This window comes from Phyllopteryx taeniolatus, chromosome 1 (assembly GCF_024500385.1).
Source record: "Phyllopteryx taeniolatus isolate TA_2022b chromosome 1, UOR_Ptae_1.2, whole genome shotgun sequence".
Classification (NCBI taxonomy): domain Eukaryota; kingdom Metazoa; phylum Chordata; class Actinopteri; order Syngnathiformes; family Syngnathidae; genus Phyllopteryx; species Phyllopteryx taeniolatus.
The window spans coordinates 16,809,799-16,836,528 of NC_084502.1; the positions used below are offsets into that span (position 1 = coordinate 16,809,799).

Sequence of the window (26,730 nt, forward strand, 5' to 3'; positions counted from 1 at the left end):
GAGCTTCGCTGTGGTGGCTTTTCATCGTGGTGGATTGGGACGGGGTTCGCATGTGTCGCGGGTGCTGGCCTTGTGCCTCGTCGGGGGGGGATTTGCTTTTTGGCGTTTTATGGCGTTTGGTTCCATCCATTGAAGGGGAGGGGGGTCGTCGGTGCCGTGTGGGGTTGCTTTTTGTGTCGGGGTTCTGGGTTCCGGTGCGTGCCCTTCAGGGGGGCGGCTGTGGGCTTGGAGCAGGGGGTCGGGTTCAAGCTTGCGCGGGTTGACCATTTGGCGTGGTGAGGCGGTCCCGGGTGACTGTATTGCCAATTTTGTATTTGCCTTTTAGCTGGGATGGGTGTTGGGTCGGTTGGGTTGTCTCCCCACGTATTGCCTTTTGGCCTGTGGGTTTGATGTTGGTGCTGGTTGTGGGGAGCTCCGGGTCAAGTGTTCATTTTAGTCTGTACTGCGGGCTGCTGGGGGGGTGGATGTTCGTAGTTTCGGCGCCCTTTATTTGATCCATGCAGGCTTTTTTTTGGCTCGGGGGTCGTTTGGGGCTGGGTTCGGGGTGGGACCCTTCCTCGATGTGCCGGCTCAGCAACTCCGTACACCAGTTGACTAACATGCATGTGATATGGTGTTCATTCACTATTAAGTTAGATAGAAACACTATAGACTTTAATTACTTGTGCTGGCATCACTTAAAACAACAGGTTATACTAACATATCAACTAACAGGTTCTTACAGGTGTTTAGACACTAAAAAAAGAATCCCACTGCACCACTTGACTGTAGCATTGCCTTCCTCATTTTCCCACATCCTGTCCTACTCTTTTATGTCCTCTCTTATCTGGTTCTCTTGGTTAGTTATTGCATGTCCTCACCGGGTGTCCACCCCCTCCAAACCCACCCCCCAATCTACAAATAACTGTTGTAATGTTACTTGTGTTTAAATAACGAGACTGTCTCACTATTGTTTCTCACCCCTAGTCCTCTTGTCCACTTTGTCCCCGTCTGTCCCGTAAAACCCTTTTCTGTCCGGCTGCATTTTCAATAAACATCAGATTAATAAAAAAATAATAAATAAATTGAGCAGAGGGAGTATTTCAAACTCCCATGTTGCACAGCAAAACTGTTCCAGCACAAATGCATACAGATCCTCAATTCTGCAAGGCCATGCAGCTGAAGAGGACGGGTTTAAAAAATTTTTTAAATGACATAAGTGTACCACCACCATATGAAAGTATCCCTCCATCCATCCATTTTCTGTACCGATTATTCACATTAGGGTCGCGGGCGTGCTGTAGCCTAGCCCAGCTATCTTTGCGCGGGAGGTGGGGTAAACCCTGAACTGGTCGCCAGCCAATTGCAGGGCACATAAAAACAAACAACCATTCGCACTTACAAACAACCATTCGCACTTACAATCACACCTACGAGCAATTTAGAGTCTTCAATCAACCTACCACAAATGTTTTTGGATAGAAACCGTAGTGGGTGTGTGTGTGTATGTGTATATATATATATATATATATATATATGTATATATGTATGTGTATATATATATATATATATATATATATATATATATATATATATTGCGTATGGTGGTTGGAGTGTCCTTTGTCCATTTCAGTGTTTCGGATTCACAGGGGAATAAAAAATGACCCCAAACATCTGATTTAAAAGTAGAAGTCACTCTCTTCACGCAGCTGCTGTTTGTTTGAGTAGCCATTTTGTTTGGCTTCTGTTAATACAATGCGAACCGCACGCACAGCGCCATACAGTGGCCAGGAGGTGAATCGATTCAGCAGATTTGGTGAATTGATATTGAATTGCGAGGGAAAGAATTGCAATGTATTGCTGAATCGATATTTTTACCCGCCCCTAATTCTCAGTGAGCAGTGAAAATTTACTAGGTGCCGATTAAAGTGGCACTAAGCAGTTCCAAAAAATGGCATGTAAATTTGACACACCACAGAGAAGAGAAATGTTAACAAGCCTACCAAATTTGAATGAATTTAAAAAAATAAATTATCGCGAAGTATATAAAATCAGGTTTCAAAACTTTAATAATAAGGGCCACCTCTCAGCTCTCAGAAGCTGTGGGCGAGTTGAATGGATGCGCCAAAAGAAATCAAACATACTGAGGGGCTGATACCTTATACGATGTAAAATCACATAAGGATGTTCCAAATTGAATGGTTATTGTAGACTATAATCATAAAAATAAGCAATGCAGCCCTATGGGGGGCACAAGCCAGTGCAAACTGTAAGCCGGTCCCAAGCCCGGATAAATGCAGAGGGTTGCGTCATGAAGGGCATCCGGCTTAAAACTTTGCCAAACAAATATGAGCGTTCATCTAAAGAATTCCATACCGGATCGGTTGTGGCACTTAACACACACTTCAAATTAATCCAAACAATTTAAACTGGTGGCGGGGGCTATGCAGGTCCTTCTCTTGTACACTGAGAGACAACGAGGCATTTTAAATGGCTCCTCTTGAGAAGAATGTTTGGAATGTGGTGGCTATTTACAACTGATGACGCACAAGTGACGAGGTTATGTGCTCCCTCCCCAAAGTACTGCATTTCACGGTAAGGGACCTAGGCACTCCCCTGACCTGTCCTGGCCATCAGCGTTTATTGAAGCCGAAACCAACGCGCATTTGTCGCTGCAGCATACCAGCGGGGATTAAAGGGATTGAATTCAGTCGCTGAGTATGGTGCTTTTTAATGCCCCCTCTCACCATGGGCATGGAAAGAGTACAGCCTTTGTAACCAGCTAGCCCACCCAGCCACTGCTGCCATGTCGACACCATCTGATCTCTGTTAAGCCTGGGCCATTGGTGTGGTTACTGTAAAGTTTTGGTAAGTGAATTATTAAATATTGTGCTCTTCAGTGGCGGGCGGTGCATTTTGGAGATGGGCCTTTGCTCATCAATGGGGAAGAAGTTCCAATAGAAACACTCCACCCCCACCAGACCCCATCACACCGTTGATGAATGAGAAAGTTTGCTCAGCACCGAAGACCTCTGTTAACGATTGTACTTCTTAAAAACTTAAAATCTAAAATTGTGGCTAGTGGCCACTAGTGGTGTCACAATACCAAAATTTGGACTTTGATACTATACCTGCATAAAGTACCTCGATACCTGTACTGAAACGATACCACAGCAAAAATTTAAAACATCGGTAAAAGAAGTGGAATTAAAAACTTGACAAAACAACTCAAAATACTTTTATGTTTTTATTGATTCAAAAGATTATGATAAACTTGAAAAAATATGGAATAATGGAATTAGCCTATTCCTTAACATTAGTTATTTTGTAATTAATTAGATCAATGTCTGCATTATCATATATATCATGACGATTGTGTTTATGTATATAAAACTACATCTGTATGATATATACAGTCATGAAAAAAATATTTGACCACCCTTGTTTCTTCAATTTCTTGTTCATAATAATACCTAATACCACTAAAGGCATTTTACCTGAAGAATAAAAAAGCTTAATTGTATTATTAAATATAATTTTGGTTATTATCAAGAAAACCGCGGCACGGTGGCCGACTGGTTAGAGCGTCAGCCTTACAGTTCTGAGGACCTGCGACACTGCTGTCGGAATCCTTTTCACAGGCAGTTAATTAGGGGAAAACAAATCTGCACAATTTGAGCCTGACACAGTCCCTGTTCCTACTGATCAATTTTTAATAAACCAATCTTACTCAAGTAAAATGTGCTGATTTAGCAGGCAAAAGTGCCACTGTGGTTCTGATGCCAAATCTCTACACCACAGCAGTTGACAATCATTATCTCATAACATGACAAAAACCCCAAAACCTTCAACTAAGCACATCATACTGACCATAGATGTATTATTTATAGATAAACTCATTTGCTAGCTGAACATGTTTGGTCCGAGCCAGCTACGGCTGGTATTGGCTAGGATACCACAGGGTGGAGTTTCCTCTGCATTTTTTTGGGCCATTTCTGTAGCCGCTTTTTACTTTCCTTTCTGTAACAAGGAACAAAGCAACAACAATGGTGACTGTGGAACAAATTGACCTAGATGACCAGCTGATAAGTTTAATTATGTTGCAAAATCGATCGATTGCACCGGACTATTGCGATATTAGCCATTCGAACTGAGGACTCTGCATCTTTTTGCACAATTGTTGTTGTTTTTTGTCAATGTCTTTATGTCTCCAAAGTGTTCTGTAAATTGACTGTCTGTTGTACTAGAGCGGCTCCAACTACCGGAGACAAATTCCTTGTGTGTTTTGGACATACTTGGCAAATAAAGATGATTCTGATTCTGATTCTGAGAAGGCGGCGGCGTAGATGGTATGTAGAACCAAGGGGCACGCTGAGTACGTCATCACAGCATGTGACTAAAACGGACCAATCACGAGAGATCGCGGCGTTGGACGCGCAGGAACAATTTTTGCCATGTGCGCGTCAAGCTACACGGGGCAATTCGACGGTCACGTGATGCAATGCGGGCGTTGTCGGCCGCGCGACCGCGGGGGGTATAAAGAGGCCTTAAGAGCACTGCAGATTGTGATGACCTCAGCCACCAAAAGAAATCAAATTTATGGTCGCAGACATTCCCACGCAAACCAGCGGTCCAAATAGCCTTACATAATCTCCAGCCATTTCTGATCCACAATGCCCAATCCTGGAGGCAAACGATATAACCTTAAGGAAGTAGTTGTTTACCCACTTTAGAATACATGGGGGTGGGGAACAAGGGAGGGAAGGGTAATCACTCCCAAGTGTGTCACTGTAAAATGGCCCAGTGTGACTGTGCCCAAATATTAAAAAATAAAAATAACAAAAAAAGCTTATGGCTTAATTGTGCCAATGCCGCCAAACGCATTTACGAAGGTGATGTTAATGGAGTTGTTTATTTATTTTGCATGCAAAATAGCTCAAAGCAAAGTAAAAGCTATAGTCATCCTTGTTTTTTTCAAAAAAGGTTAAAATTTAATAGCTCATATCATGAATCAAATTCCATTATTCTGAGAAAAACGTTTATGCAATGTTTTACAATATTGACAAATTCCACAATGTTGACAGTGATGAAATCTCGTTTGTGCGTCCCACATCAGAGAAGCACAAAAATAAGTCGAGACGCATGAAGTATATTCATTCTGCGTCCGTACACACATGGCTTAACACCCGCCGTATGTGTATCTGTGTGTTGGTGAAGAGCTTCCGCACACAATGTTTCAAAAGTACGAGTCCTGTCTAGGGTTGGGCGTCGTTTGAATTTGACCGATTCTGGTTCCAAACGAGTCTCGATTCCGATTCTTTTAGGGGGCTGTGTCAAAAAAGTTTACATGGTTTAAATAAAAGTTGTCCATTTTTTTTAGCAGCCTGTAGCATAGACTAAAATGAACATTTGACTCGAAGTTCTTTATAACCAGTATCAATATCAAACCTATGAACTAAAAGGCAATGTGTGTGGAACTAACCCAATTGACTTAATATTCATCAATTAATGTTTCATCCAAAAGTTAAATATCTCATATCAAACATAGACCTATTTTATTTTTTCACTCACCCAGTTGACTGAAAGATGACTTCACTGAAGCTATGCACGGTGTAGGCTGAGGCTCGGAGCGCGTCAGACGCTACACATCGTGAAAGCCTCCTTTGCACAATATAATCTTATTCCAAGTGTTGCGCTGAGGCGACTTGTCATTAATTTGAACAAAGTTAAGACACTATTGATCGCCGCAGCCGGCGTTCGGCAAAAGCACGTCATTGTGCGCGTTCTTCTCCACTGGTTTACACCGCTTCTTAGTTTTTTTTCGACACTTCTTCGCGGCTGGAGGACGAGGCATCGAAACTGGGAACTGAACTTTTTAAATTTGAATGTTTCCGGGAGAACCAGAACGTTAGTCACGGCTCCAATTGGTTCTCGATTCTTGATGCCCACTTCACACGACACCGGCGAAGTTTGAAAACAAAAGTAAACCTAGACGGCAAGAAAAAGAGTAATAAATGCAACCAAATACTATAAAATATAGATATATAAACTATATACTATTCCTTTACCTACCCACCAATGAGGCACAAGGTTAGTGTTTGTGATACTGGGAGACAACGTTATGTGAATGTTGTCCCAATTCATTGTGATGTAAAGTTGCCAGTTTGACCTTTGAGGTTTTAGCTCAATATTAAAGGTCAGATGACAAAGATGTTTTGGGGTCAGTTAAAATTCATATTTTCGTTGTTTATATGTTATGTAATATGTGCACGTAACTTCCAGCAAGTTTTCAACTATAGTTTAGCTAAAAATGAGGTTTTTACTACGCATGTTGAGAACTCCCCCGAACATACCCGAAGCTCAAGACACCACTGGGGTGTGGTTACTCTGTCCACCACAAGGGATACCAGAAGTTACGTTGCAATTGACAAATACAGCCTATAGTCTTTACACAATGGCGAGCAACGTGTTGGAATATGAGGAGGAGGAGGATTTCGACGTACAGGAGCACCCAACTGAACTTGGCATCGTCAAACCGTACATGTTACGGATCAGTAGGTCAGCCGATCGGTGGGTCGGAACCTGACAGTGATGATGACGAGCAGCCAAGTAGCAGCTGTACAACAAAAAAAGATAGTGGTCACTGGGTCGATGTGACGGCATGTCAAAAGCATGTCTTTTTATACAATCATGCCTTGAAATAATGGCACCCCAGGGTTGCCAATATTTTTGAGCAAGACTATACATATTATATATTCATATATGCTTCATTGACACGCCACAAGCTTTTACATTGTATACAGTATTCCTATGTATTGTGTGCCCCTCGCTCGAGTAGTGTTATAACACACCCCGCAGAAAGTCTTTGCCGTGTCTGTTGGCTTGTCATAAAGGCAAAAGTTCAGACGGCAGTAGTGAAAAGTACTGCGTGGGTCTTTTTTTCCTACTGCCCAGTGCATAGTAACCATAATAGAGTCGTAGGTATATACAAGGAAATCCACACCTCTTGTTCTGCGCCACTTCGCTGCAGCACCGTGGCGGCTGCGAGATTTAGTTCTCTTGCTGGCGGTTGAGGCCCCGGTCGCCGTTGGAAAAATAGTTGGCACCACAGCTGGTTTCAGCCTCTACCTCTGTATCCAATGCTTTCTGCTAAGTCTTTCTCAAAACATGGCGCTTCGAAGTGATCTGCACAGAGTTTGGAATGCTTGCTAGGCACCCACTGCTGACCACGTTTCTTCCCCTGTCGATTGACTTTCCCTATCCACTGGTCACATATTCCTTTTTCACTTGGAAAGCCAAAAAAAAACTCTTGCCACTGCCTGAACCATTTGTACAACCAAATGCCACACAATAAACAATTGTGACATCGCTAAATCATACGACAACAAACATACAAGGACTGGAACAACAGCATGGAACAACAGCACACAACGCCGAATGAACAGGCTGTTTGACTCGTGTGACGTCACAGCGCCGGCTCGAGCCGAAGACCAGAAGGCGCTAGATGCTATAAGCAGAAGGCTCATTCTGCAACGTATTTATCGATTTAAAAGGTGTTCATCTGTTATATAATCACTTTGAAATGGCAGATGTGGTCTGTCAAGGGGTTCTAGAGTTATCAAGAAAATTTCCAACATCGTTTGCTGACCTTTAACCTTTTTTCTTTTTTTTTTTCTATCATCTGCTCTTACCTTTGAAGACTAAAATAAACGCTAAAAACCATCAGTGCTAATGTGCAACCAACTGTTTAACTTGTTAGCTGCCTCAGTGTTGGCGTAGACTTATTTTATTGTTTCACTCACCCAATTTGAATTGGCTGAAGTTCCGTGCGGTGTATGCTGAGGCTTGAAGCGGGAGGGAGCGCATCAGACTTCTACACTTCGTGAAAGCCTCCTTTGCACAATATAATCTTTTTCCAAATGTTGCACTGAGGCGTCTGGTCATTTATTTGACCAAATTTAAGACACACTTTTGTTCGCCGCCTTGGGCACAAGCATGTTTTCGTGCGCGTTCTTCTTCGTTGGTTTTTGCTACTTTCTTCTTTTTTCAATGCCAATCTGGCTGCAGACAGTCTTTGAGGTAGGGAGTTTTATTATATTCAAGTACATTTCAATAAATTACATTTATTCTATTTTCTTGAGATGACATACCTAAATAGATTGCAACAGAAGCTTGCAGATGACTATAGATGTGATTTATGAGATGGAAAATCGTGTATTGGGACGTGTGTGAAGCCTTACACAGTTCAACTACAAATTTGAGAACAATAAATCACATCTATAGTCATCTGCAGGCTTCTACATTTATTTCTTTATTTACCCAAAAAGACAAATTCATGATCTAACAAGGGGGGAAATTACTTTTTCACACAAGACCAGGTAACTGAATAATTTTGTTCCCCTTAATAAACTAAATCATTTAAAAACAGCATTTTAAGTACACTTGGAGTATATTTGTCTGATATTTACATTTGTTTGATGATAAACTTTGAAGTGGAGAACCTGCTAAAATATAAGAGTTTGAGAAGGGGGGCCAGTACTTTTTCACGGCACTGTATTTTATGTATTGTTCTACATTACAATACAATGCTAATGTTCAATAATCAAATTAGAATTAAAAATTAAAATTGTTCTTAAAAAATATCAGTGTGGTGATAAACCAATGTTTTTTTTTTCAAAGTCGTTACAGATGATCAGTTGTCAAGCCTGATAACCGATAATTGGAGCCGATATTCATTTTGTGGTAAAAAGGCATCAAAATTTGAACTTGAATTTAAACAGCTTTTCAGATTTTCAACATGTTAGTTTTTTTAAAATCTTGGAAAATAGGCGTCTTTGTTTTAAAATGCTAAGAAAAAGTGCAGGAAGCTCCCAAGTTCAGCAGCATGTCTATGGTATATAAGGTTTTCCAAAATTTATTAATTTATTTTTATTAATAATTGAAATGTTTATGTTTTACATAATAATAATAATATTTTTGTTTAAAGTTCAAAAACAAATAGTGCAGGGAGTTCCCAGGGTCTGCAGCATGTCTCATAAAGTTATCTGCAAATAAATAGGTTCCCTAAAGTTTTATAAAGTAAAACGGAGTTAGAGTTGTCACATCCACCACTAGAGTGGTGGACCTCTGGGTCCATTGCTGTGTGGAACGGAGCGGATGACTGATGTCATAATGGCACGACACAGCGGATGACTGACATCATAATTGCGTGACAAAATGAATCGATAATGACATTCGTTGCCAACACTTTTAATTGATTTTTATCTATTGTATCGATTCATCATTTCAGCCCTCGTTTATACAGCAGTTGTTTACCAATATTCATTATTTTGACAGATATAAGTGCTGTGAGTTTGCAATTTTCGTTAGCTTGTCAATGGTGTTTTTCATTCATTGTGTGTTAGCTTTGAGCTAGCAAATTTTGTGAACAGAAACGAAGAGAGAAACGAAGTCTGTGATGTACAGTATTTAAACAATCAATAGGTGTAGTTCATTTGTTATGAACAATGAACTTTAATATAAGTGTCAATTAACAACTTTAAGCAAGCAAGCAACATTCACATTACTCTTACTCCTTGTTAGTGTGTTCGCACCTTGAAACTGTTGTTGTGATCACGTGGGCTCTGCAGGCCGTCCAGGCGCTGCTGGATAGAACTCAAGCATCGGATCGGGACACCCGTAGGTGAGGAGATGCACAATTAAAGACTACAGTAATGCATTACTGTTATGGTGTTTCTTTCCTGGTGATTAGTTTTTAATTGTTGTTGACTAACAAAAGAAAGATGTAAAAATACTGTATATGTACCATATTTAATCGATCGGTGTGAATTTGGTTTTCAGTTGAATAGTTTGTGTGTTTTCATGAAAACAGGTCATCGGACAAGGTGAACCCTAAAACCCTCCTTTTTATTTGTTGAAAGTCATGGAACATATTTTCCTCCTGTTCAAAGACATTTGGTTGTTTCAGCTGTGTTAGGCTTGCTGGTGCATGAAAAAGTGACAGAGACAAGTGGAAGTGCGGGAAAGACTCACAGACTTGGGCCAGTACCTGATGGTTGGGGACCTGTCATGCAACAGCACTTTAATTTTATTTGACTCTGAGAGGTCTCTAAATGTCATAGTGTGGATACGAGCTTCAGCTAAATGCACAAAAAATGTTTACTTTATGCACGTAATTCACAAGAGGAGGAATCTTTTTCAGCAGCCTCCCGTGAATTAAGAAGAGGTTTAGTGTATAGTTGTTCCTGGACCTTAAAATTGCAGCTAAATAGGTCACAGTTCACCTAATTCAATCTCATATTTCACATACATCTGAGGGATGAAAGGTGCCTATTGGATGAAAGGTGTCTGTTGGTCATTTTGACTCCACGGTTTTGAGCCATTGTACCTTTTTCTGCATGACTATTCGTATTGATGTAAAACTAAGACTGACTTTTTTTTTCAAGGCAAACATTAAATTAAGCTTTTCAAAAGCTGTTCTGTCACTTGGTCTGACTTAGAAGCAGCCTCACGATGCTGCAGCTGACCTTCCCTGCTCGCACAATCCATGCTCACACAATCAGCCATTTTATTAATCACACTTGAAGATGAATTGGCATGACAAAGCTTTTACTTTCTCCTCCGTTGTGTGTCTCCTGCACTTTTACATTTCTCCGCATGAGAAAAACAGGCTTTTCTCATTCATTGATGGTAAAGCTGCTTATGGATGGATGACCTATTGTATGTCCTTTTTCAATTTGCCCTGACATTATCTGCTTTTAGATGACTGATCTGCTATTTGCGGCCCAAGGCTTGAGTTATTTGCCTTGTGTCCGTCCTGCAGCAGCCACTCCCAACCACCTTGGTTCGCCGTGCTTTTGGCAGCAGATTAGTAACTACATTTACAGTATATCCACAATAAATTTTCTGTATCTCACCCGGAACATCCTCTTTTGTGGCAGCTGATTGGAGGAAATGGCGACAGAGCTGTTCATTGAAGAACAGCAACTACAATTATTAATTTATTATTAACTTCAGTTTTTGTCACTTTTTTGTGACACTATCCCAAACGAAAGACCAGCCTTAAGATTACAGTGCCTTGATTTTTAGTTTAATTCCTTCAGTGACTTGGCTTGTAACCCAATCTAGTCGTATATCAGAGCAATTTTCCCCATTGAAATAAATTGAAATGCTATTAATTAGTGATGCAATGAAAATGGCCCAAAAGTGCATTTTTGCTTTCCAACAGAAAGACCTTTGTCACCGAAATAAAAGGATGGATAATAGGATGTTATGATGCAAGCAAAAATCGCACCCCGCGTGCGGTTGTATACACTATATTGTAAAAAAAAACAAAAAAAAAAAAAAACCGGTGTATCCACATTTAACAGTCGCCCAACCTTCTGCAGAGCCGCGGAGGCGAACATTCACTTAGCATCCGGTGTCAACGCAGCATAAGTCACTCATCATTGCCTCTATGGCAGCGACTAAGCTATGCTTGTGACAAGTTTGTTGTCATGAAGGGAGGACAAGGAGTATTTAACAACTCATCTGCTATTGGGCTTTCACTTGTATAGCGCTTTTCTACCTTCAAGGTTCTCAATGCACTTTAACACTGTGTCCTCATTCACCTACTGATGACGCATCTTCAGAAGCAACTGGGGGTTAAGTATCTTGCTGAAGGACACTTGGACATGGTCCCAGGGGCTCAGGATCGACAACCTTTGACCACTCTACCACCTAAGCCAGTTATAGTGTAATGATTATTTTGTCCAAATGAACAGTATACAGAATTTTATCATATTACATAGTATACTGCAATAACTGTCCCGCGCTAATGATCTTGACATAATTTTGAAAATATACAAATGACAGTCATAGCCTTAAATGCAATTTTACCAATAAATGGCATAGTAATTTCTAAATTCCACCTCAATGTTTTGTTACATTTTCAATAAAGGAAAGTAGAACTGTATTGTAAAATATAGAACCATAATAGAGATTGTAAAGAAATAGACTGTTTTTATCAAGTGTGATGAAGCTGAAAGTCACGCACGCACGCACACACACACTCAACACACACAAACAGTGCTATGTTGTGCATTTAAGGGACTCTGCCTAGTGAGTTACCTCAGGAGTTGTAGTCTCATGGTCAGTTCAGTGTTAGCGTCTGCTCCTTGCAATTGTTTTCATTGTGTGTGTGAGTGTGTGTGTATGACTGTTTGTGCTGTTTAAAAAAAGCTGAAAGAGCATCTGAATTAAAATTGTTAGCCAAAAAAAAACCCCCAGATGGCATTCAGGTATAACCAAGTTTTCAAAATGCTAGCAAGATTTATAATCCAGCCTCATTTTAGTGCCCGTCCCAAACGTTTGCAGGCTGATGTGACCCCGCTGATTGGCTAGTTCTCCTCACACGAGTTGGTTTTAACATAGTAAGTCAAATTAAATTAAAAGCATTAGATGTGGCAAGAGGGATAATTTTTTAAAAGATAAGTTTCATAATAGTATGCTGTCAGGTCATAGAGAGAGTTTTAACATGCAGATATGATGAAAAGTGTTTTTTTTTTTTTTTTTTTTTTTACTCAAACATTGTTTTAAATGCATTTATCGATTACGTGTTTATGATGTTTATAGGTATTCTGTTTATTTACCAGTGTTATTTTTTTTATTGGTCATGAACAAACAAATTGCAGCCATATTTTCATTCACTTTATTCAAATGTTAATACAAAAATGCAGTTTGCCTGTTAAAATATTCCACTCTGATTCATGGCAAATGTGATCAAGATTGACATTACAATTTAAAACTGGCATTTTCCTTCCATTCATAAATTAGTATTGACGTAAGCTAATGTAGCATTAATTAATTTTCCCCATTTCGGAGGCCTGTAGCCATCCAAGAAATGTGAAACGCAGTTTATATTCCTTCCAAAAAATGTTAATGAGATTGGACTTTTGTTGTCTTTATCCCTGCCAGGCGCAATCCTGGGACGTTCAGAGACTCAGGAGTGCAGCTACTACAACTCCAGCTGGGAAAAGGAACGTACCAACCGCAGCGGGATTGAACCATGCTATGGCGATAAGGACAAGAGGCGGCACTGCTTCGCTACATGGAAAAATATTTCTGGCAGCGTGGAGGTAGTCAAGCAGGGCTGCTGGTTGGATGACATCAACTGCTATGACAGGTATATTTAGGGAAAGCAAGAAAGCAGATGTACTTAAAACAATTTTAGATCAATTTGCTCAGACTTGCAATTTTATTCTACTATATATTTGTCACTACGCTTTTTATTAGCACTGACTGCTGTGACGTTCTCTTCTGGAAATGGGTTTAGCCAGGAGAGTAAATAATGTTAATAGCTTCCATATGGTTTGCTTTTCAGTCCAACATCTTTTGTTGTTTCCTGGTGGCTGCCGAATATGCAGTCGGTATAGATTTGAAACCCTAGCTAAGATGGCGCCGCCTTGACTCCCTGGAGAGTCCAGAGCATGTCTCGGGCAGCTGCCACTTCCTGACTTTTATCTGATGTGTGTGAGCGTGTGAAAGACCATCCATCCATCCATTTCTGAGCCGCTTCTCCTCACTAGGGTCGCGGGCGTGCTGGAGCCTATCCCAGCTATCATCGGGCAGGAGGCGGGGTACACCCTGAACTGGTTGCCAGCCAATCGCAGGGCTCATACAAACAAACAACCATTCGCACTCACAGTCACACCTACGGGCAATTTAGAGTCTCCAATTAATGCATGTTTTTGGGATCTGGGAGGAAACCGGAGTGCCCGGAGAAAACCCACGCAGGCACGGGGAGAACATGCAAACTCCACACAGGCAGGGCCGGGGATTGAACCCCGGTCTTCAGAACTGTGAGGCTGACGCTCTAACGCTCTAGTCATTAAAACTCTAAAGAATGTATTTTATGAGAGTTCTCTATTGTGTAAAGAAACAAGGAAATGACAAGTGTGTGTTGACATGTCTAATGGTATACTCACACCAGGGAATCTGTGCCGTGCTTCATCCTACTACTTGACACCAAAAGTTTGTTACATTAGGTTATACTTCCCTTCCTGGCAGTACTGCACCCCAGCACAATGGGTCATACACACTCACATTCACACCTACGGGCAATTTTTAGTCTTTAATCAACCTACCACGCATGTTTTTGGGATGTGGGAGGAAACCGTAGTAGCCAGAGAAAACCCACCCAGGCACGAGGAGAACATGCAAACTCCACACAGGCGGGGCCAGGATTTGAACCTGGTCCCCACAACTGTGAGGCAGATGTGTTAACCAATCGTCCACGTGCTGGCTGGCTAGGTCATCCATCCATCCATTTTCTGAGCCGTTTCTCCTCAATAGGGTCGCGGGCTGCTGGAGCCTATCCCAGCTATCTTCGGGCGGGAGGTGGGGTACACCCTGAAGCGGTCGCCAGCCAATCGGAGGGCACATAGAAACAAACAACCATTCACACTCACATTCACACCCACGGGCAATTTAGAGTCTCCAATCAACTTACCACGCATGTTTTTGGGATGTGGGAGGAAACCGGAGGGCCCGGAGAAAACCCACCCAGGCACGGGGAGAACATGCAAACTCCACACAGGCGGGGCCGGGATTTGAACCCTGATCCCCAGAACTGTGAGGCAGATGTGCTCACAAGTCGGCACGTGGAGCAGTTATTGCAAAATATTATGTCATAGGATTTAAAAAATTCTGCATCCTGTTCAATTTCACAACATAATCATCACTCTATAATCATAATTGTTAATAAATTATGGCTTCAATATTTGTTATTTTAATATATTTATTGAATCAACCTTGTGATGGCGGACCCATTGGCAGCCAAATATCTTCTCTTGCATGCTATTTTTGTGTTCTGTATTCACTATTGAAATGATGCAAATTTCCCCATTGTGGGGCTAATCAAGGTTATCTTATAAAACAGGAGTGTCAAACTCATTTTCACCAAGGGCCAGATCAGCATATTGGTTGCCCTCAAAGGGCCAAATGTAAATGTCAAACAGTATAAATGTAACCAAATATAATTTATAATAAATGTAACTACTCCATAAGATATTATTCAATAACTTTCTGAATTTATTACTTATTGAAGTTACAAATTTAACAAATGTGGTCATTATATTATCCATCCCCAGGACCTTTCCACACAAATGTTCTTGGTGGATATGGATAATGATAACTAATCAGAAGCATGTGACACTTACTTTTTGAATTTTCTCTCTCATTAATCCAACCAAGCCTGTTTTGCCTCCACATATTTCAGGTGCACCATCTGTAGTTAATCCCACCAATTTTTCCCGGGGCAATACAGTTTTACTTATGGACTTCTCTACCGCTTCATAAATATCCCGTCCCGTTGTGGTCCCATGCATGGCAGCTCCATCCAAGAGCTCCTTGGTGACCGAGAGGACCGACTTCACGCCTCTAATAAAAATGGATAGCTGTGACGTGTTCCTGTTGTCTGAGCTTACATCAACAGCTAATGAAAAAGCTGTGTAACTGCGTGACTCTTCGGCCAGCTGTGTTGACAGGTTTCCTGCTAGCTCTTTGACTCGGTCCGCAATGGTGCTTCTTGACAAACTGACATTTTTAAAAGTCTGTCTCTGGTCGGGGCACACCTGCTCACACACTTTCAGCATGTACTGCTTCAAAAAGGCACCCTCTGAAAAAGACTTCGAAGTGCGGGAGATTTCTTCAGCTACAATAAAGCTAGCTTTCACTGCCGCATCGTTTTTGGGTCTGGCTTTTGTGAACACATTGTGTTATGATTGCAGTTTGCCTTTTAACTCTTTGACAATTTGTGTTTTTTCTTGAAGTCTAACTTTAGCATACTTGGCTCGGTGTTTGGTGTCAAAATGCCCACGTAGATTGTACTCTTTGATGACCGACACCGTCTCATAACACAAAAGATGCACCGGTTTTTCTCCTTGAAGCACAAACATATATTCGCCTTCCCCTCTTTCATGAAGCAACCTTCCATCTGCATAAATCCTTTGCTTCCTGGACATTTTGGGATCATTTGTGAATATTTCTCAATTTCGTCAATCTCACTTGTCGCATTAATTAAACAGATGTAGACACTGCGTGGTGGGATGCCGTGACTTTGCGGGTAACATAATCGCCAAATGTAGTTTATGGTCAATGCACAATTTAAAGCAACAGACCTATTTTAAGACAACCTTTTTTTTTTAAGACCAATTAAGCACTCACGGGCCACATAAAATGAGGTGGCAGGCCACATCTGATGGCAGCAGACTGACGCTGGTGAGCTTTCTTGGCCAGTGATGAAGTCTTGCTGGTCCAGGAGAGGTCCTTGGTGATGTGCACTCCCCGCAACTTGGTGTGGCACACTCTCTCCACCGCAGCACCGTTGATGTTCAGGGGATCATGCTGGGAGTGCGCTCTCCTGAAGTCCACAACAATCTCCTTGGTTTTTTTCCCCACGTTCTGGGAGAGATTGGTTTCCATGCACCACCCGGCCAGGCGGCTCACCTCACTCCTGTAGTCTGCCTCCTCCCCGTTGCTGATGAGACCCACCACAGTTGTGTCATCTGCAAACTTGATGAAGAGGTTGGAGCTGTAGGTCTGTGTACAGTCATAGGTCAGCAGGGTGAAGAGGAGGGGGCTCAACACACAACCTTGAGGGCCCCCCGTGTTCGGAGTGATGGTGCTGGAGGTGTTGCTGCCCACCTGTACTGCCTGCAGTACAGGGTTTATAGTCCGTAATGGTCTGAATACCTCGCCACAGACTCCTGGTGTCATCGCTGTCAGACTGGGTAATTCTCTTCGCCTTCTCTGAACTGTGTGGGAAAGTTGAAAGCGTTTCAACTGTCGTTGTTTGGGCCTGGTCCGCTGTTGCAGTTGAAGTAGCAGTAGCAGGCATTAGCTTCTCTGGGGAGAAACGGCTAACGTTGTTTCTCAGGTTGGTGTTATTTCCAAGGTATTTGATTTTCTTTTTAGCGACATATCTTACACACACCGTGTGTCTTGTCAAGTTATTGCTTTCCAATGAGTTTGTAAAATCCAAAATGAGCCCAGAGGTCCGCTTTCAATTCCAGGAACGTTTTTATTGGCTGGCCTCAAATTTGGCCACTCTCCGCATTGTTCCACGTTTTTTTGCTGTCGCGTTTTGCAGTGATTTGTCCATTCAGGGATATCGTCGGCTGCCGTAAAGCTGTTGCGGTTGTTGTGATCTAGTACGCATACATTTGTGTCTATGGAATAAAGATGACGCCTGCCGAGTGTACTGTAACTAACCATAATAATAATAATAATAATAATAATATGGCGACCAGTTTAGGGTGTACCCCGCCTCTCGCCCGAAGATAGCTGGGATAGGCTCCAGCACGCCCGTGACCCTTGTGAGGATAAGCGGTCCAGAAAATGGATGAATAATAATAATAATCGATTATATCTCATCACAGCATTGATGCAGAATCATTCATTTCTGGATTGCGATCAGAAAATTATTTTCAACAATATATATATATACACTCGTGTCAATCGACTCCATGGAAACTTGTTGATGAGACCTGAGAAATCGGGTTATTTCTCATGGATAGACAGGTGTTAAATTTAGTTGTTGTTTTCTTTTAATGTAAATATAATAAAGTTTGCTTTTTTTATATTGAGCAGTAACTGTAAATGTAAATGTCCATTAGTAAATGTATTCTGTCTTCATTTTATATTTTTTGTTCTTCTTTTTGCTTCCCTTATTGAGACTGGTTCAACCTTTTATACATTTTCTACAGCTTATCAGGTTCAGGGTCATATAGGAAGGTGGAGCCTATCCCATGTGACTTTAGGCAGCCAATGAGTCAGGCCTTAATTACTCGTGGCCTCTGCTGATTACTGCCAAGTAGTGAAACCCTGTCAGGGCTTCAAGATGGTACAACTGCACAAAACATAATAATAACCAAATACAGTATTACAACAAATTTCACATGGATATTGTAAACTATCAGAAATTAACAAATTGATTTGTCATCACTGATTGAAACTGGTATTAACGTGATATTAACTTTATTATACTTTTTGTTTTATATTTGGTAAAACTTCCAGAATTGTAGATGTGCACTCCGTGTATGTTTTAATTTCTCTTTGTCCTCTGCAGCAATGAGTGCGTGGAGAGGAAGGAGAATCCCGATGTTTTCTTCTGCTGCTGTGAAGGCAACATGTGCAACGAGCGCTTCCTGTATGCACCTGATACACCGCCACAAAGCGACACACACCAGTCAACAGCCTACAGTATGTACTCTCATGCTTTCTCTCTGACACACACATGCACACACACTCCAATGAGATGTCGTTCAATAATTGTCAATTGCTTAGTTGAGAATAATTTGTACTCCAGCATATTTAAATGTCTTGAATATTTAGCAAGCTATGTACTTCTACTTTTTATTTTTACTCAACAAACATTCCGGCACGGTGGATGACTGGCTAGCACATCTGCCTCACAGTTCTGAAGACCCGGTTTCAAATCTGGCCTCGCCTCTGTGGAGTTTGCATGTTTTCCGCATGCAGACTCTAAATTGACCATAGGTGTGAATGTGAGAGCGAATGGTTGGTTGTTTATATGTGTCGTGCAATTGGCTGGCGACCAGTTCAGGGTGTACCCCGCCTCTCGCCCAGTCAGCTGGGATAGGCTCCAGCATGCCCGCGACCCTCGTGAGGATAAGCAGTACGGAAAATGAATGAATGAATAAACAAACATTACCAAAGATTCACCTTTATTTGATAAACTTGGTCGAGTTTTGTAAAATACCTATGCTGGTCTGAACTCTCTGCTCTGTTCTCTGCTTTCAGGTTTTTTGCAATTTTTTAAAAATTCAGAGATTTGCAAAAAAAATAAAAATTCAAGGATTTGGTCTTTATTTTGTGAGAAGTTGATAGTTACATCTTTTTGACCGGACATATAATCCATTCAACCTCAAAAAGATACTCTGAAATACATAACACAATGACAAGATTGTTATATGGTTATGTTTGTTAGGGGTGTCCCGATCTGATCTTTGAGATAGGAAATCTGATGTCAACAAAAAAACGAGTGTCAGATTGGATCAGACTCGATCTAAAATCTCAGATTTTACCATTCTTATACAAGCAGTCCATTGCATGCTCGGTTCTAGCACTTCTATCCAGCAGCGCCAGGATGGCATGCAGATCCCACATGATCACAGCAACCGGTTGCTAAGGTACTAACAATAGTAGCAAGGAGTAAAAGTGAATGTTGCTTGCTTAAAGCCGTTTGTTGACATTCCAGTTCACTGTAAAACTAAACTCATATATCAAAAGATTTACACATATTGAATGTTCAAATACATTACAGACTTCATTTCTTTCTTCTTTTTTGTTCACAAAAATCTCTAGCTAAAAGCTAACACACAATGAATGAAAAACACGATTGATGAGCTAACGAAAATTAGCATAGAACTTGCGGCACTTTGTATCTCTCAAAATAATTAATATTAGTACACAAACACTGTATAACCACATACAATATAACAACTAATTGGCAATATAACAATACTCTGGAATATGTTCTTCAAACTCTGTGAAAAACGAGTTATAATAACAATATTCGATTGTGACTTCTTCTATTTTCTTTGTTACTGCAAGTGTGTATCACACTGGCCCTCAGAGGCTCAGATGTGCACAGCAGGAACAGCGATTGTCAATCAAATGAAACCCCAGTTGCATCAAGAAGTTCAAAAGTGTATTGCCGCACATGTGGAGAAAGCAAATGATGTTCCCATCATATACTGACAGTAAAAAAAATAACTAAATAAGTGAATAGAATGGATTGTTATTTTGCACTTTAAAAGTATTATTTGTATTTATCATTTATCAAGATGGTGGCACGGTGAACCACTGGTTAGCACATCTGCCTCACAGTTTTGAGGACCTGGGTTCAAATCCCAGGCCCGCCAGGATGGAGTTTGTATATTCTCCCCGTGCCTGCGTGGGTTTTCTCCAGGTACTCCGGTTTCCTCCCAAATCCCCAAAACATTAATGTTGAATGAAGACTCTAAATTGCCCGTAGGTGTGAATGTGAGTATGAATGGTTGTTTGTTTATACTGTATGTGCCTTGCGATTGGCTGGCGACCAGTTCAGGGTGTACCCCGCCTCTCGCCCGAAGATAGCTGTGATATGCTCCAGCACGCCCGCGACCCTAGTGGGGATAAACGGTACAGAAAATTGATGGATTTATGAAAGTATGTTTAAGTTAACCAGTGGTTATGTTGCAACTTAAACATATATTTTTGGTACTGCACAGAAGAACGCTGTGTTAAAATTTCAGGGTTACATTTTTGGAAGGTGATTTTAACTCACAAAGTGTAATTTTAACATTTAAGAATTTTGCAGATTTAAATAGTTTTCCAGAGTAAGGGTTATTTCACAGAGTAGACCACATGATTTTAGATTAACTCTTCATAGATGTATTTAATTAAGCTCCACCTTTGCTGCACTTTTTCAGTTTGAGAGAGAAGAATTAGTCCCATTTTCCGATTCCTGTATTTTCACGTGGTAAATTAAGTTCAAGCCAATCGCAGGGCACACACAAACAAACAACCATTCACACTCACACCCACGGGCAACCCAGAGTCCCCAATTAACCTACCAAGCATGTTTTTGGGATGTGGGAGGAAACCGGAGTGCCCGGAGAAAACCCACGCAGGCACGGGGAGAACATGCAAACTCCACACAGGCTGGGCCGGGGACTGAACCCCGGTCCTCAGAACCGCGAGGCTGACGCTCTAACCAGTCGATCACCGTGCCGCCAAAATAACTATTGTTCCTATTTAAAAAATAATTCTGTTGAGTTGGACTTTTAAGCTGATTAAAACTAAAATTGGCATGCTGATTCAAAATTGCAGTCAGCACGTAAAGTTTTTTCTCCGCATCGTACGCTCCAGATCAGCAAAATTCCACTGATTAGCTGTACTAAGATTATTAGATTAGAATTGGACTCATCTACAGCTACGTGGCATCTTCTTTGTGCAGTTACAATTGAGACTGTGCGGTGAGAGGTGCGTGCAGCTCCCAATAGGTCCATACTACCAATATCTTCAAAAACAAAGCTAGCATAGTAGGAATTAAGAGGATTTGTGCCATATCCTTTGTAAGACATAATCGTGTTAAATAAACATTGCAGTCTTCATATCCCCTTTGATGCTGTAGAAGATGCCTTTGAATTGGAACCAGAAGCCTTCAAGGCAAAATATGGAGTCACCAAGCCATCGTTGGATTGCTCAGAAGAAGAAGAGAATAAGAATCACCGTTTATTGTCATGAACATGCATGCATGTACACAAAATGTGTTCTCTGCATTTAACCCACCACAGTGAACACATACACATGTTAGTGGAACACACTGGAGCAGAGGGCAGGTGAAGCGCCCGGGGAGGATTTCGGGGTATCATTGTCTTGCTCAAGGACACCACAGCCGTGAGTCCGGGGGATGTTGGCAGATGGTCCAGTCGGGGTCTTGAACGTAGGTCCCCCACGGTGGCAGGCGATGATCTGAACCATTGGGCCACAGCTGCCCCTCAGCGCTAGTCTTTCACTACCACCTGGGCAAGCGAGGGGCAGCGGCCACAAGCAACGCAAAGCAGCTTGGCTACTCAAATGCGCGTAATTACGCCGGCGGATACAAGGAGTGGGCTGAGAGAGCGGGACAGTGACTTATATTGAACGAGAACGTGGTGCAAAATACCAAGGGGAACCATATAGTTTCTTTTGTATGCTGGTATGTTTTCATTTGCACTCCATGTTTTCATTAAATCAATTACAAGTGATAGTTTAAAAAAAAAAAAAGCAAGTGAATAAGTTGGATCGGGACATCCCTAATGTTTATGCATCACTATTTTGAAATATACATGACACACCCTCCTCTCCCCTTTCCCTGCCGCCCTCGTCCGTTATTGGTCGCAGTGGTTGCTTAACATGGGCTCGCTTTTGGCGGACTGTGACCTTTTTTTTTTCGGGTGACAGCTGGCTCATGCATTGGGCCCTGTTAGTGCCCCCATGCTTTGTGGGGGTGGTGGCGGAGTGTAGCAACTCCATAAAAATACTAGACAAATTTTCTGAAAGAATACAAGCACTTACATTTCATTACTCGCTGATACCAAGTACTGGTACTTCATAATACCATTACGTCTTACAATTGTGGCTGGAGCAGAGCACCGCGGAGCAGATTGCGCAGCAGGTCTCGAGAACACCGGTGCTTGGTGGACGGATCGCATCTGCGACTCAACTATATAATCCACACTAGGAGTCGATGAACAACCCTCATGACATGGACAGCTACCTGTTGCATAAGGAGCAATCAGGAGGGCTACTTCTTAGGCATAACTTGAAATAGAATATATCTGATAGTTTGTGTGATTTAAATATATAAAAACTTAAAATAAATAAAAACTTTACCATGAAGTAATAGTATAGATTTAACATAATAAGGACTGCATATTGCTCTCAAGTATTACTCTGTGACTTTACATTTATAGAAAAACATTTATTGTTGAGTACTTAATTTAGATTTTATATATCTATCTGCATCACAGTTAAATATAAGTATACAAAAGAAATCCCAAACATTATAAAACAGACTGAACATTTATAAACACCTTGAAGGTTTTGAGGTATTGTATTGGTATTGCATCCACCACGTCCATCATGATTGGCAGACCACATGCATTTGTGTCACTCAAAAATACTTCTCAAATGTTTATTAATTGTGACCAGTTTAACGCATATATTAGTGGAGTAGAATATTCAAAAATACTTGGATAAGACCGACAGGACAGTGTGCATGGTATGCAAATGACATTTTCTTTAGGTGCTTCGACAGGTCTCTGTTCAAGGGAATAGTTTTAAAATGTCATATTTACGCAGACCTTTTAAAAAATGTGAAAAAGCCTTAACCTAATTTTTGTACCAGTCTTGTGTAAACCTTGTCCCGCCGCTGATGTGCCCTGGTGACATCACTCCTCCTCTTCCTTACCCCACATGTACATTGCTCTACACTCATTCTCACAACCATAACGTCATCATATGTGATAATATTATTACAAATATCCTCATTTGTAGCTTATTTCTAGTTTTTCTGTTTACAGTGAAGCCCCGTTTATCACGGGATATGTTCAAGACCCATCCGCAATAAGTCAGAAATCCACCAGACCTAATAAAATACACTTTTTTTTTTAAACACACTTAAAATATTACCTGATGCCTGCTGTTTATTTGTCACTCCCAGTTAGGTTACTGTAAAACTGACACTTAAAAAAAAATAATTAAGCATTGTTTATTTCAACACCAAGATCTTAAACCAAACCATATAATTTCGTCGTAGCCTGAATTAATAGGTTTCTCTTTTTCGATATTGGAAAAAAATGACGCAATTTATTTATATTTTGACACTGCGATACATCTTGTGATGTGAAAAAATACAGGATAACATACTCGTGATGTGAAAACCAGCACAAGTTTCTCTTTTTGTTGTGTGTGTATTGTTTGGACAGTTTACAATCGCTTCGGTTAAAAAGAAACTATGCTTAGTAGAGCCCAGAGGTATAAGTGATTCATTTGTGTGAAGTCTACCTTTATTTAAATGCACTGTAGTATTGAGCAGGTAATAATCCTGCTAGACTTCAAGTTAAAATTATTTATTTAAATGTCCAGTTATACTGTAGTATGTACGTATATCCATTAGTGCATTCCTAACACTATTTGTGTTTTTAATCAATCTGTTACTTTACACATAATATGCATTAGTGTTTCTATATTTGAGTGCTTTAGTTTAACCAACACACGTTGTGTGCACATGTACAACGCGATGATGATGCACAAACGACATATTGTGTAGCTCTATACTTTTCTTCTTCACCTACTGAGGTCAAAGTGTCTTATCAATGACGGCTGAGGGTGGATTTGGCTGACACCATGTGATGGAAGGACAGGCACGCCCAGCAGACACCACTCTGCTCCTGCAGGGGTCGGACACAGTTCAGAGCTCTGTTATTTTTGGCCAGAGGATTAAGTGATGTGACAAGATGGATTTGCTTGTCCTGCTGCTTGCATGTGTGTGCATGCATTTACACTCCCCTCTAAAAGTATTGGAACAGTGAAGCCAATTCCTTTATTCTTGCTGAAGAATGCTCATTTGAATTTGACATCAATTGATGAATGTGTGAGACAAATGATCAACATTTTAGCTTTTATTTCCAGATATTTAGATCTAGATCTGATACACAACTTAAAAAATAGAGTAGCTGCGTTAGTTTGAATCCACCCATTTTTAATGCTAGTGAACATATTCAAATGTGTTTTTATCGCCAAGGTGCAGTACGTTGATTATTCAAACAATAGTGCAGAATGTCAACACTCAATTTCAAGTTTGGGTTTAGTTGTGTACTTACAACCCCAATTCCAATGAAGTTGGGACGTTGTGTTAAACATAAATAAAAACAGAATACAATGATTTGCAAATCATGTTCAACCTATATTTAACTGAATACACTACAAAGACAATATATTTAATGTTCAAAATTTATTGTTTTTAGCAAATAATCATTAACTTAGAATTTTATGGCTGCAACACGTTCCAAAAAAGCTGGGACAGGGTCATGTTTACCACTGTGTTACATCACCTTTTCTTTTAACAACATTCCTTTAAACGTTTGGGAATTGAGGACACTAATTGTTGAAGCTTTGTAGGTGGAATTCTTTCCCATTATTGCTTGATGTACAGCTTCAGCTGTTCAACATTCCGGGGTCTCCGTTGTCGTATTTTACGCTTCATAATGCGCCACGCATTTTCAATTTCTACTACCCGCACTCTTTTACGACGAAGCCACGCTGTTGTAACACGTACAGAATGTGGTTTGGCATTGTCTTGCTGAAATAAGCAGTGGCGTCTATGAAAAAGATGTTGCTTGGATTCCAGCATATGTTTCTCCAAAACCTGTATGTACCTTTCAGCATTAAAGGTGCCTTCACAGATGTGTAAGTTACCCATGCCATTGGCACTAACACAGCCCCATACCATCACAGATGCTGGCTTTTGAACTTTGCGTCCATAAAAGTCTGGATGGTTCTTTTCCCCTTTGGCCCGGAGGACACGACATCCACAATTTCCAAAAAACTATTTGAAATGTGGACTCGTCGGACCACAGAACACTTTTCATCAGTTCATCTTAGATGAGCTTGGACCCAGAGAAGCCGGCGGCATTTCTGGGTGTTGTTGATAAATGGCTTTTGCTTTGCATAGTAGAGTTTCAAGTTGCACTTACGGATGTAGCGCCAAACTGTATTTACTGACATTGGTTTTCCGAAGTGTTCCTGAGCCCATGTGGTGATATCCTTTACACATTGATGTCGTTTTTTTGAAGCAGTGCCGCCTGAGGGATTGAAGGTCACGGGCATTCAATGTTGGTTTTCGGCCTTGCCGCTTACATGCAGTAATTTCTCCAGATTCTCTGAAACCTTTGATGATATTATGGACCGTAGATGATGAAATCCTTAAATTCCTTGCAATTGTACGCTGAGGAACAGTGTCCTTAAACTGTTAGACTATTTTCTCATGCACGCGTTCACAAAGAGGTGAACCTCGCCCCATCTTTGCTTGTGAATGACTGAGCAATAAAGGGAAGCTCCTTTTATACCCAATCATACCCAATTAGCCTGTTCACCTGTGGGATGTTCCAAACAGGTGTTTGATGAGCATTCCTCAACTTTCTCTGTCTTTCCACCTGTCCCAACTTTTCTGGAACGTGTTGCAGCCATAAAATTCTAAGTTAATGATTACTTGCTAAAAGCAATAAAATTTATCAGTTTGAACATTAAATATCTTGTCTTTGTAGGGTATTCAATTAAATATAGGTTGAACATGATTTGCAAATCATTGTATTCAGTTTTTATTTATGTTTAACACAACGTCCCAACTTCATTGGAATTGGGGTTGTAGATGTGTAACCAGCATTTAAACCGGAGCACTATCAATGGGTGAAAAACAGCAATTGTGCAGCTGACTAATTGAAAATCAATCAGAACCTTGCACACCAAATGGCCGCAGCCAATACAACCATTGTTATGTCCTGAAGAAGAAAGAAACAATTGGTGTGCTTAGTAACAGATGTTCTAGCAGTAGATAAAGCATAGCATTGGCAGTTGATGAGAGAAATGTTGTGAGAGCTGTGAAGAAAGCCCAAAAATAAATGTTTGTGAGAAGCATCACCCAAAGGACAGGAGTGAAGGCATCAGAATCTACTGTTTGCATTCCTGAACAAAAGTACAGAGGCCAAAGTTGAGGCTAAAGTTTAGAGAGAGAGAGGATCTGCTAATTATTGATTATTGATTGATATTAATGTCAAGTGATGCAGGTTTTGAGACAAAAAGAGAAGAGGAAAGCACAAAGCCTAGAACTGAATGTGGGGACTTTGAATGTTTGGACTATGACAGGAAAAGCTCGGGAGTTGGTTGCCATGATGATTAGGAGAACGGTTGATATATTGTGTGTCCAGGAGAGCAGGTGGAAAGGCAGTAAGGCTAGAAGTTTAGGGGCAGGGTTCAAATTATTTTACTAAGGTGTAGATGGGAAGAGAAATTGAGTAGGGGTTATTTTAAAGGCAGAGTTGGCTAAGAATATCTTGGAGGTGAAAAAACTATCAGACTGAGTTATGAGGCTGAAACTTGAAATTGAGGGTGTTATGTATAATGTGATTAGTGGCTATGCCCTACAGGTAGGATACGACCTAG

General features: G+C 40.9%; 1 protein-coding gene across 3 annotated transcripts in view; it reads left to right on the top strand.

Moving 5' to 3' along the window:
• The window catches only part of LOC133479201 (activin receptor type-2A-like), a 68,445-nt gene that overhangs the window by 7,053 nt on the left and 34,662 nt on the right, over window positions 1–26,730 (top strand). For all 3 annotated transcript variants that reach the window (XM_061775820.1, XM_061775829.1, XM_061775839.1), the window contains exons 2-3: window positions 12,934–13,141; window positions 18,086–18,219. In XM_061775820.1, the coding sequence (XP_061631804.1) occupies window positions 12,934–13,141; window positions 18,086–18,219 (342 nt within the window). The remainder of the gene's footprint in view (window positions 1–12,933; window positions 13,142–18,085; window positions 18,220–26,730) is intronic.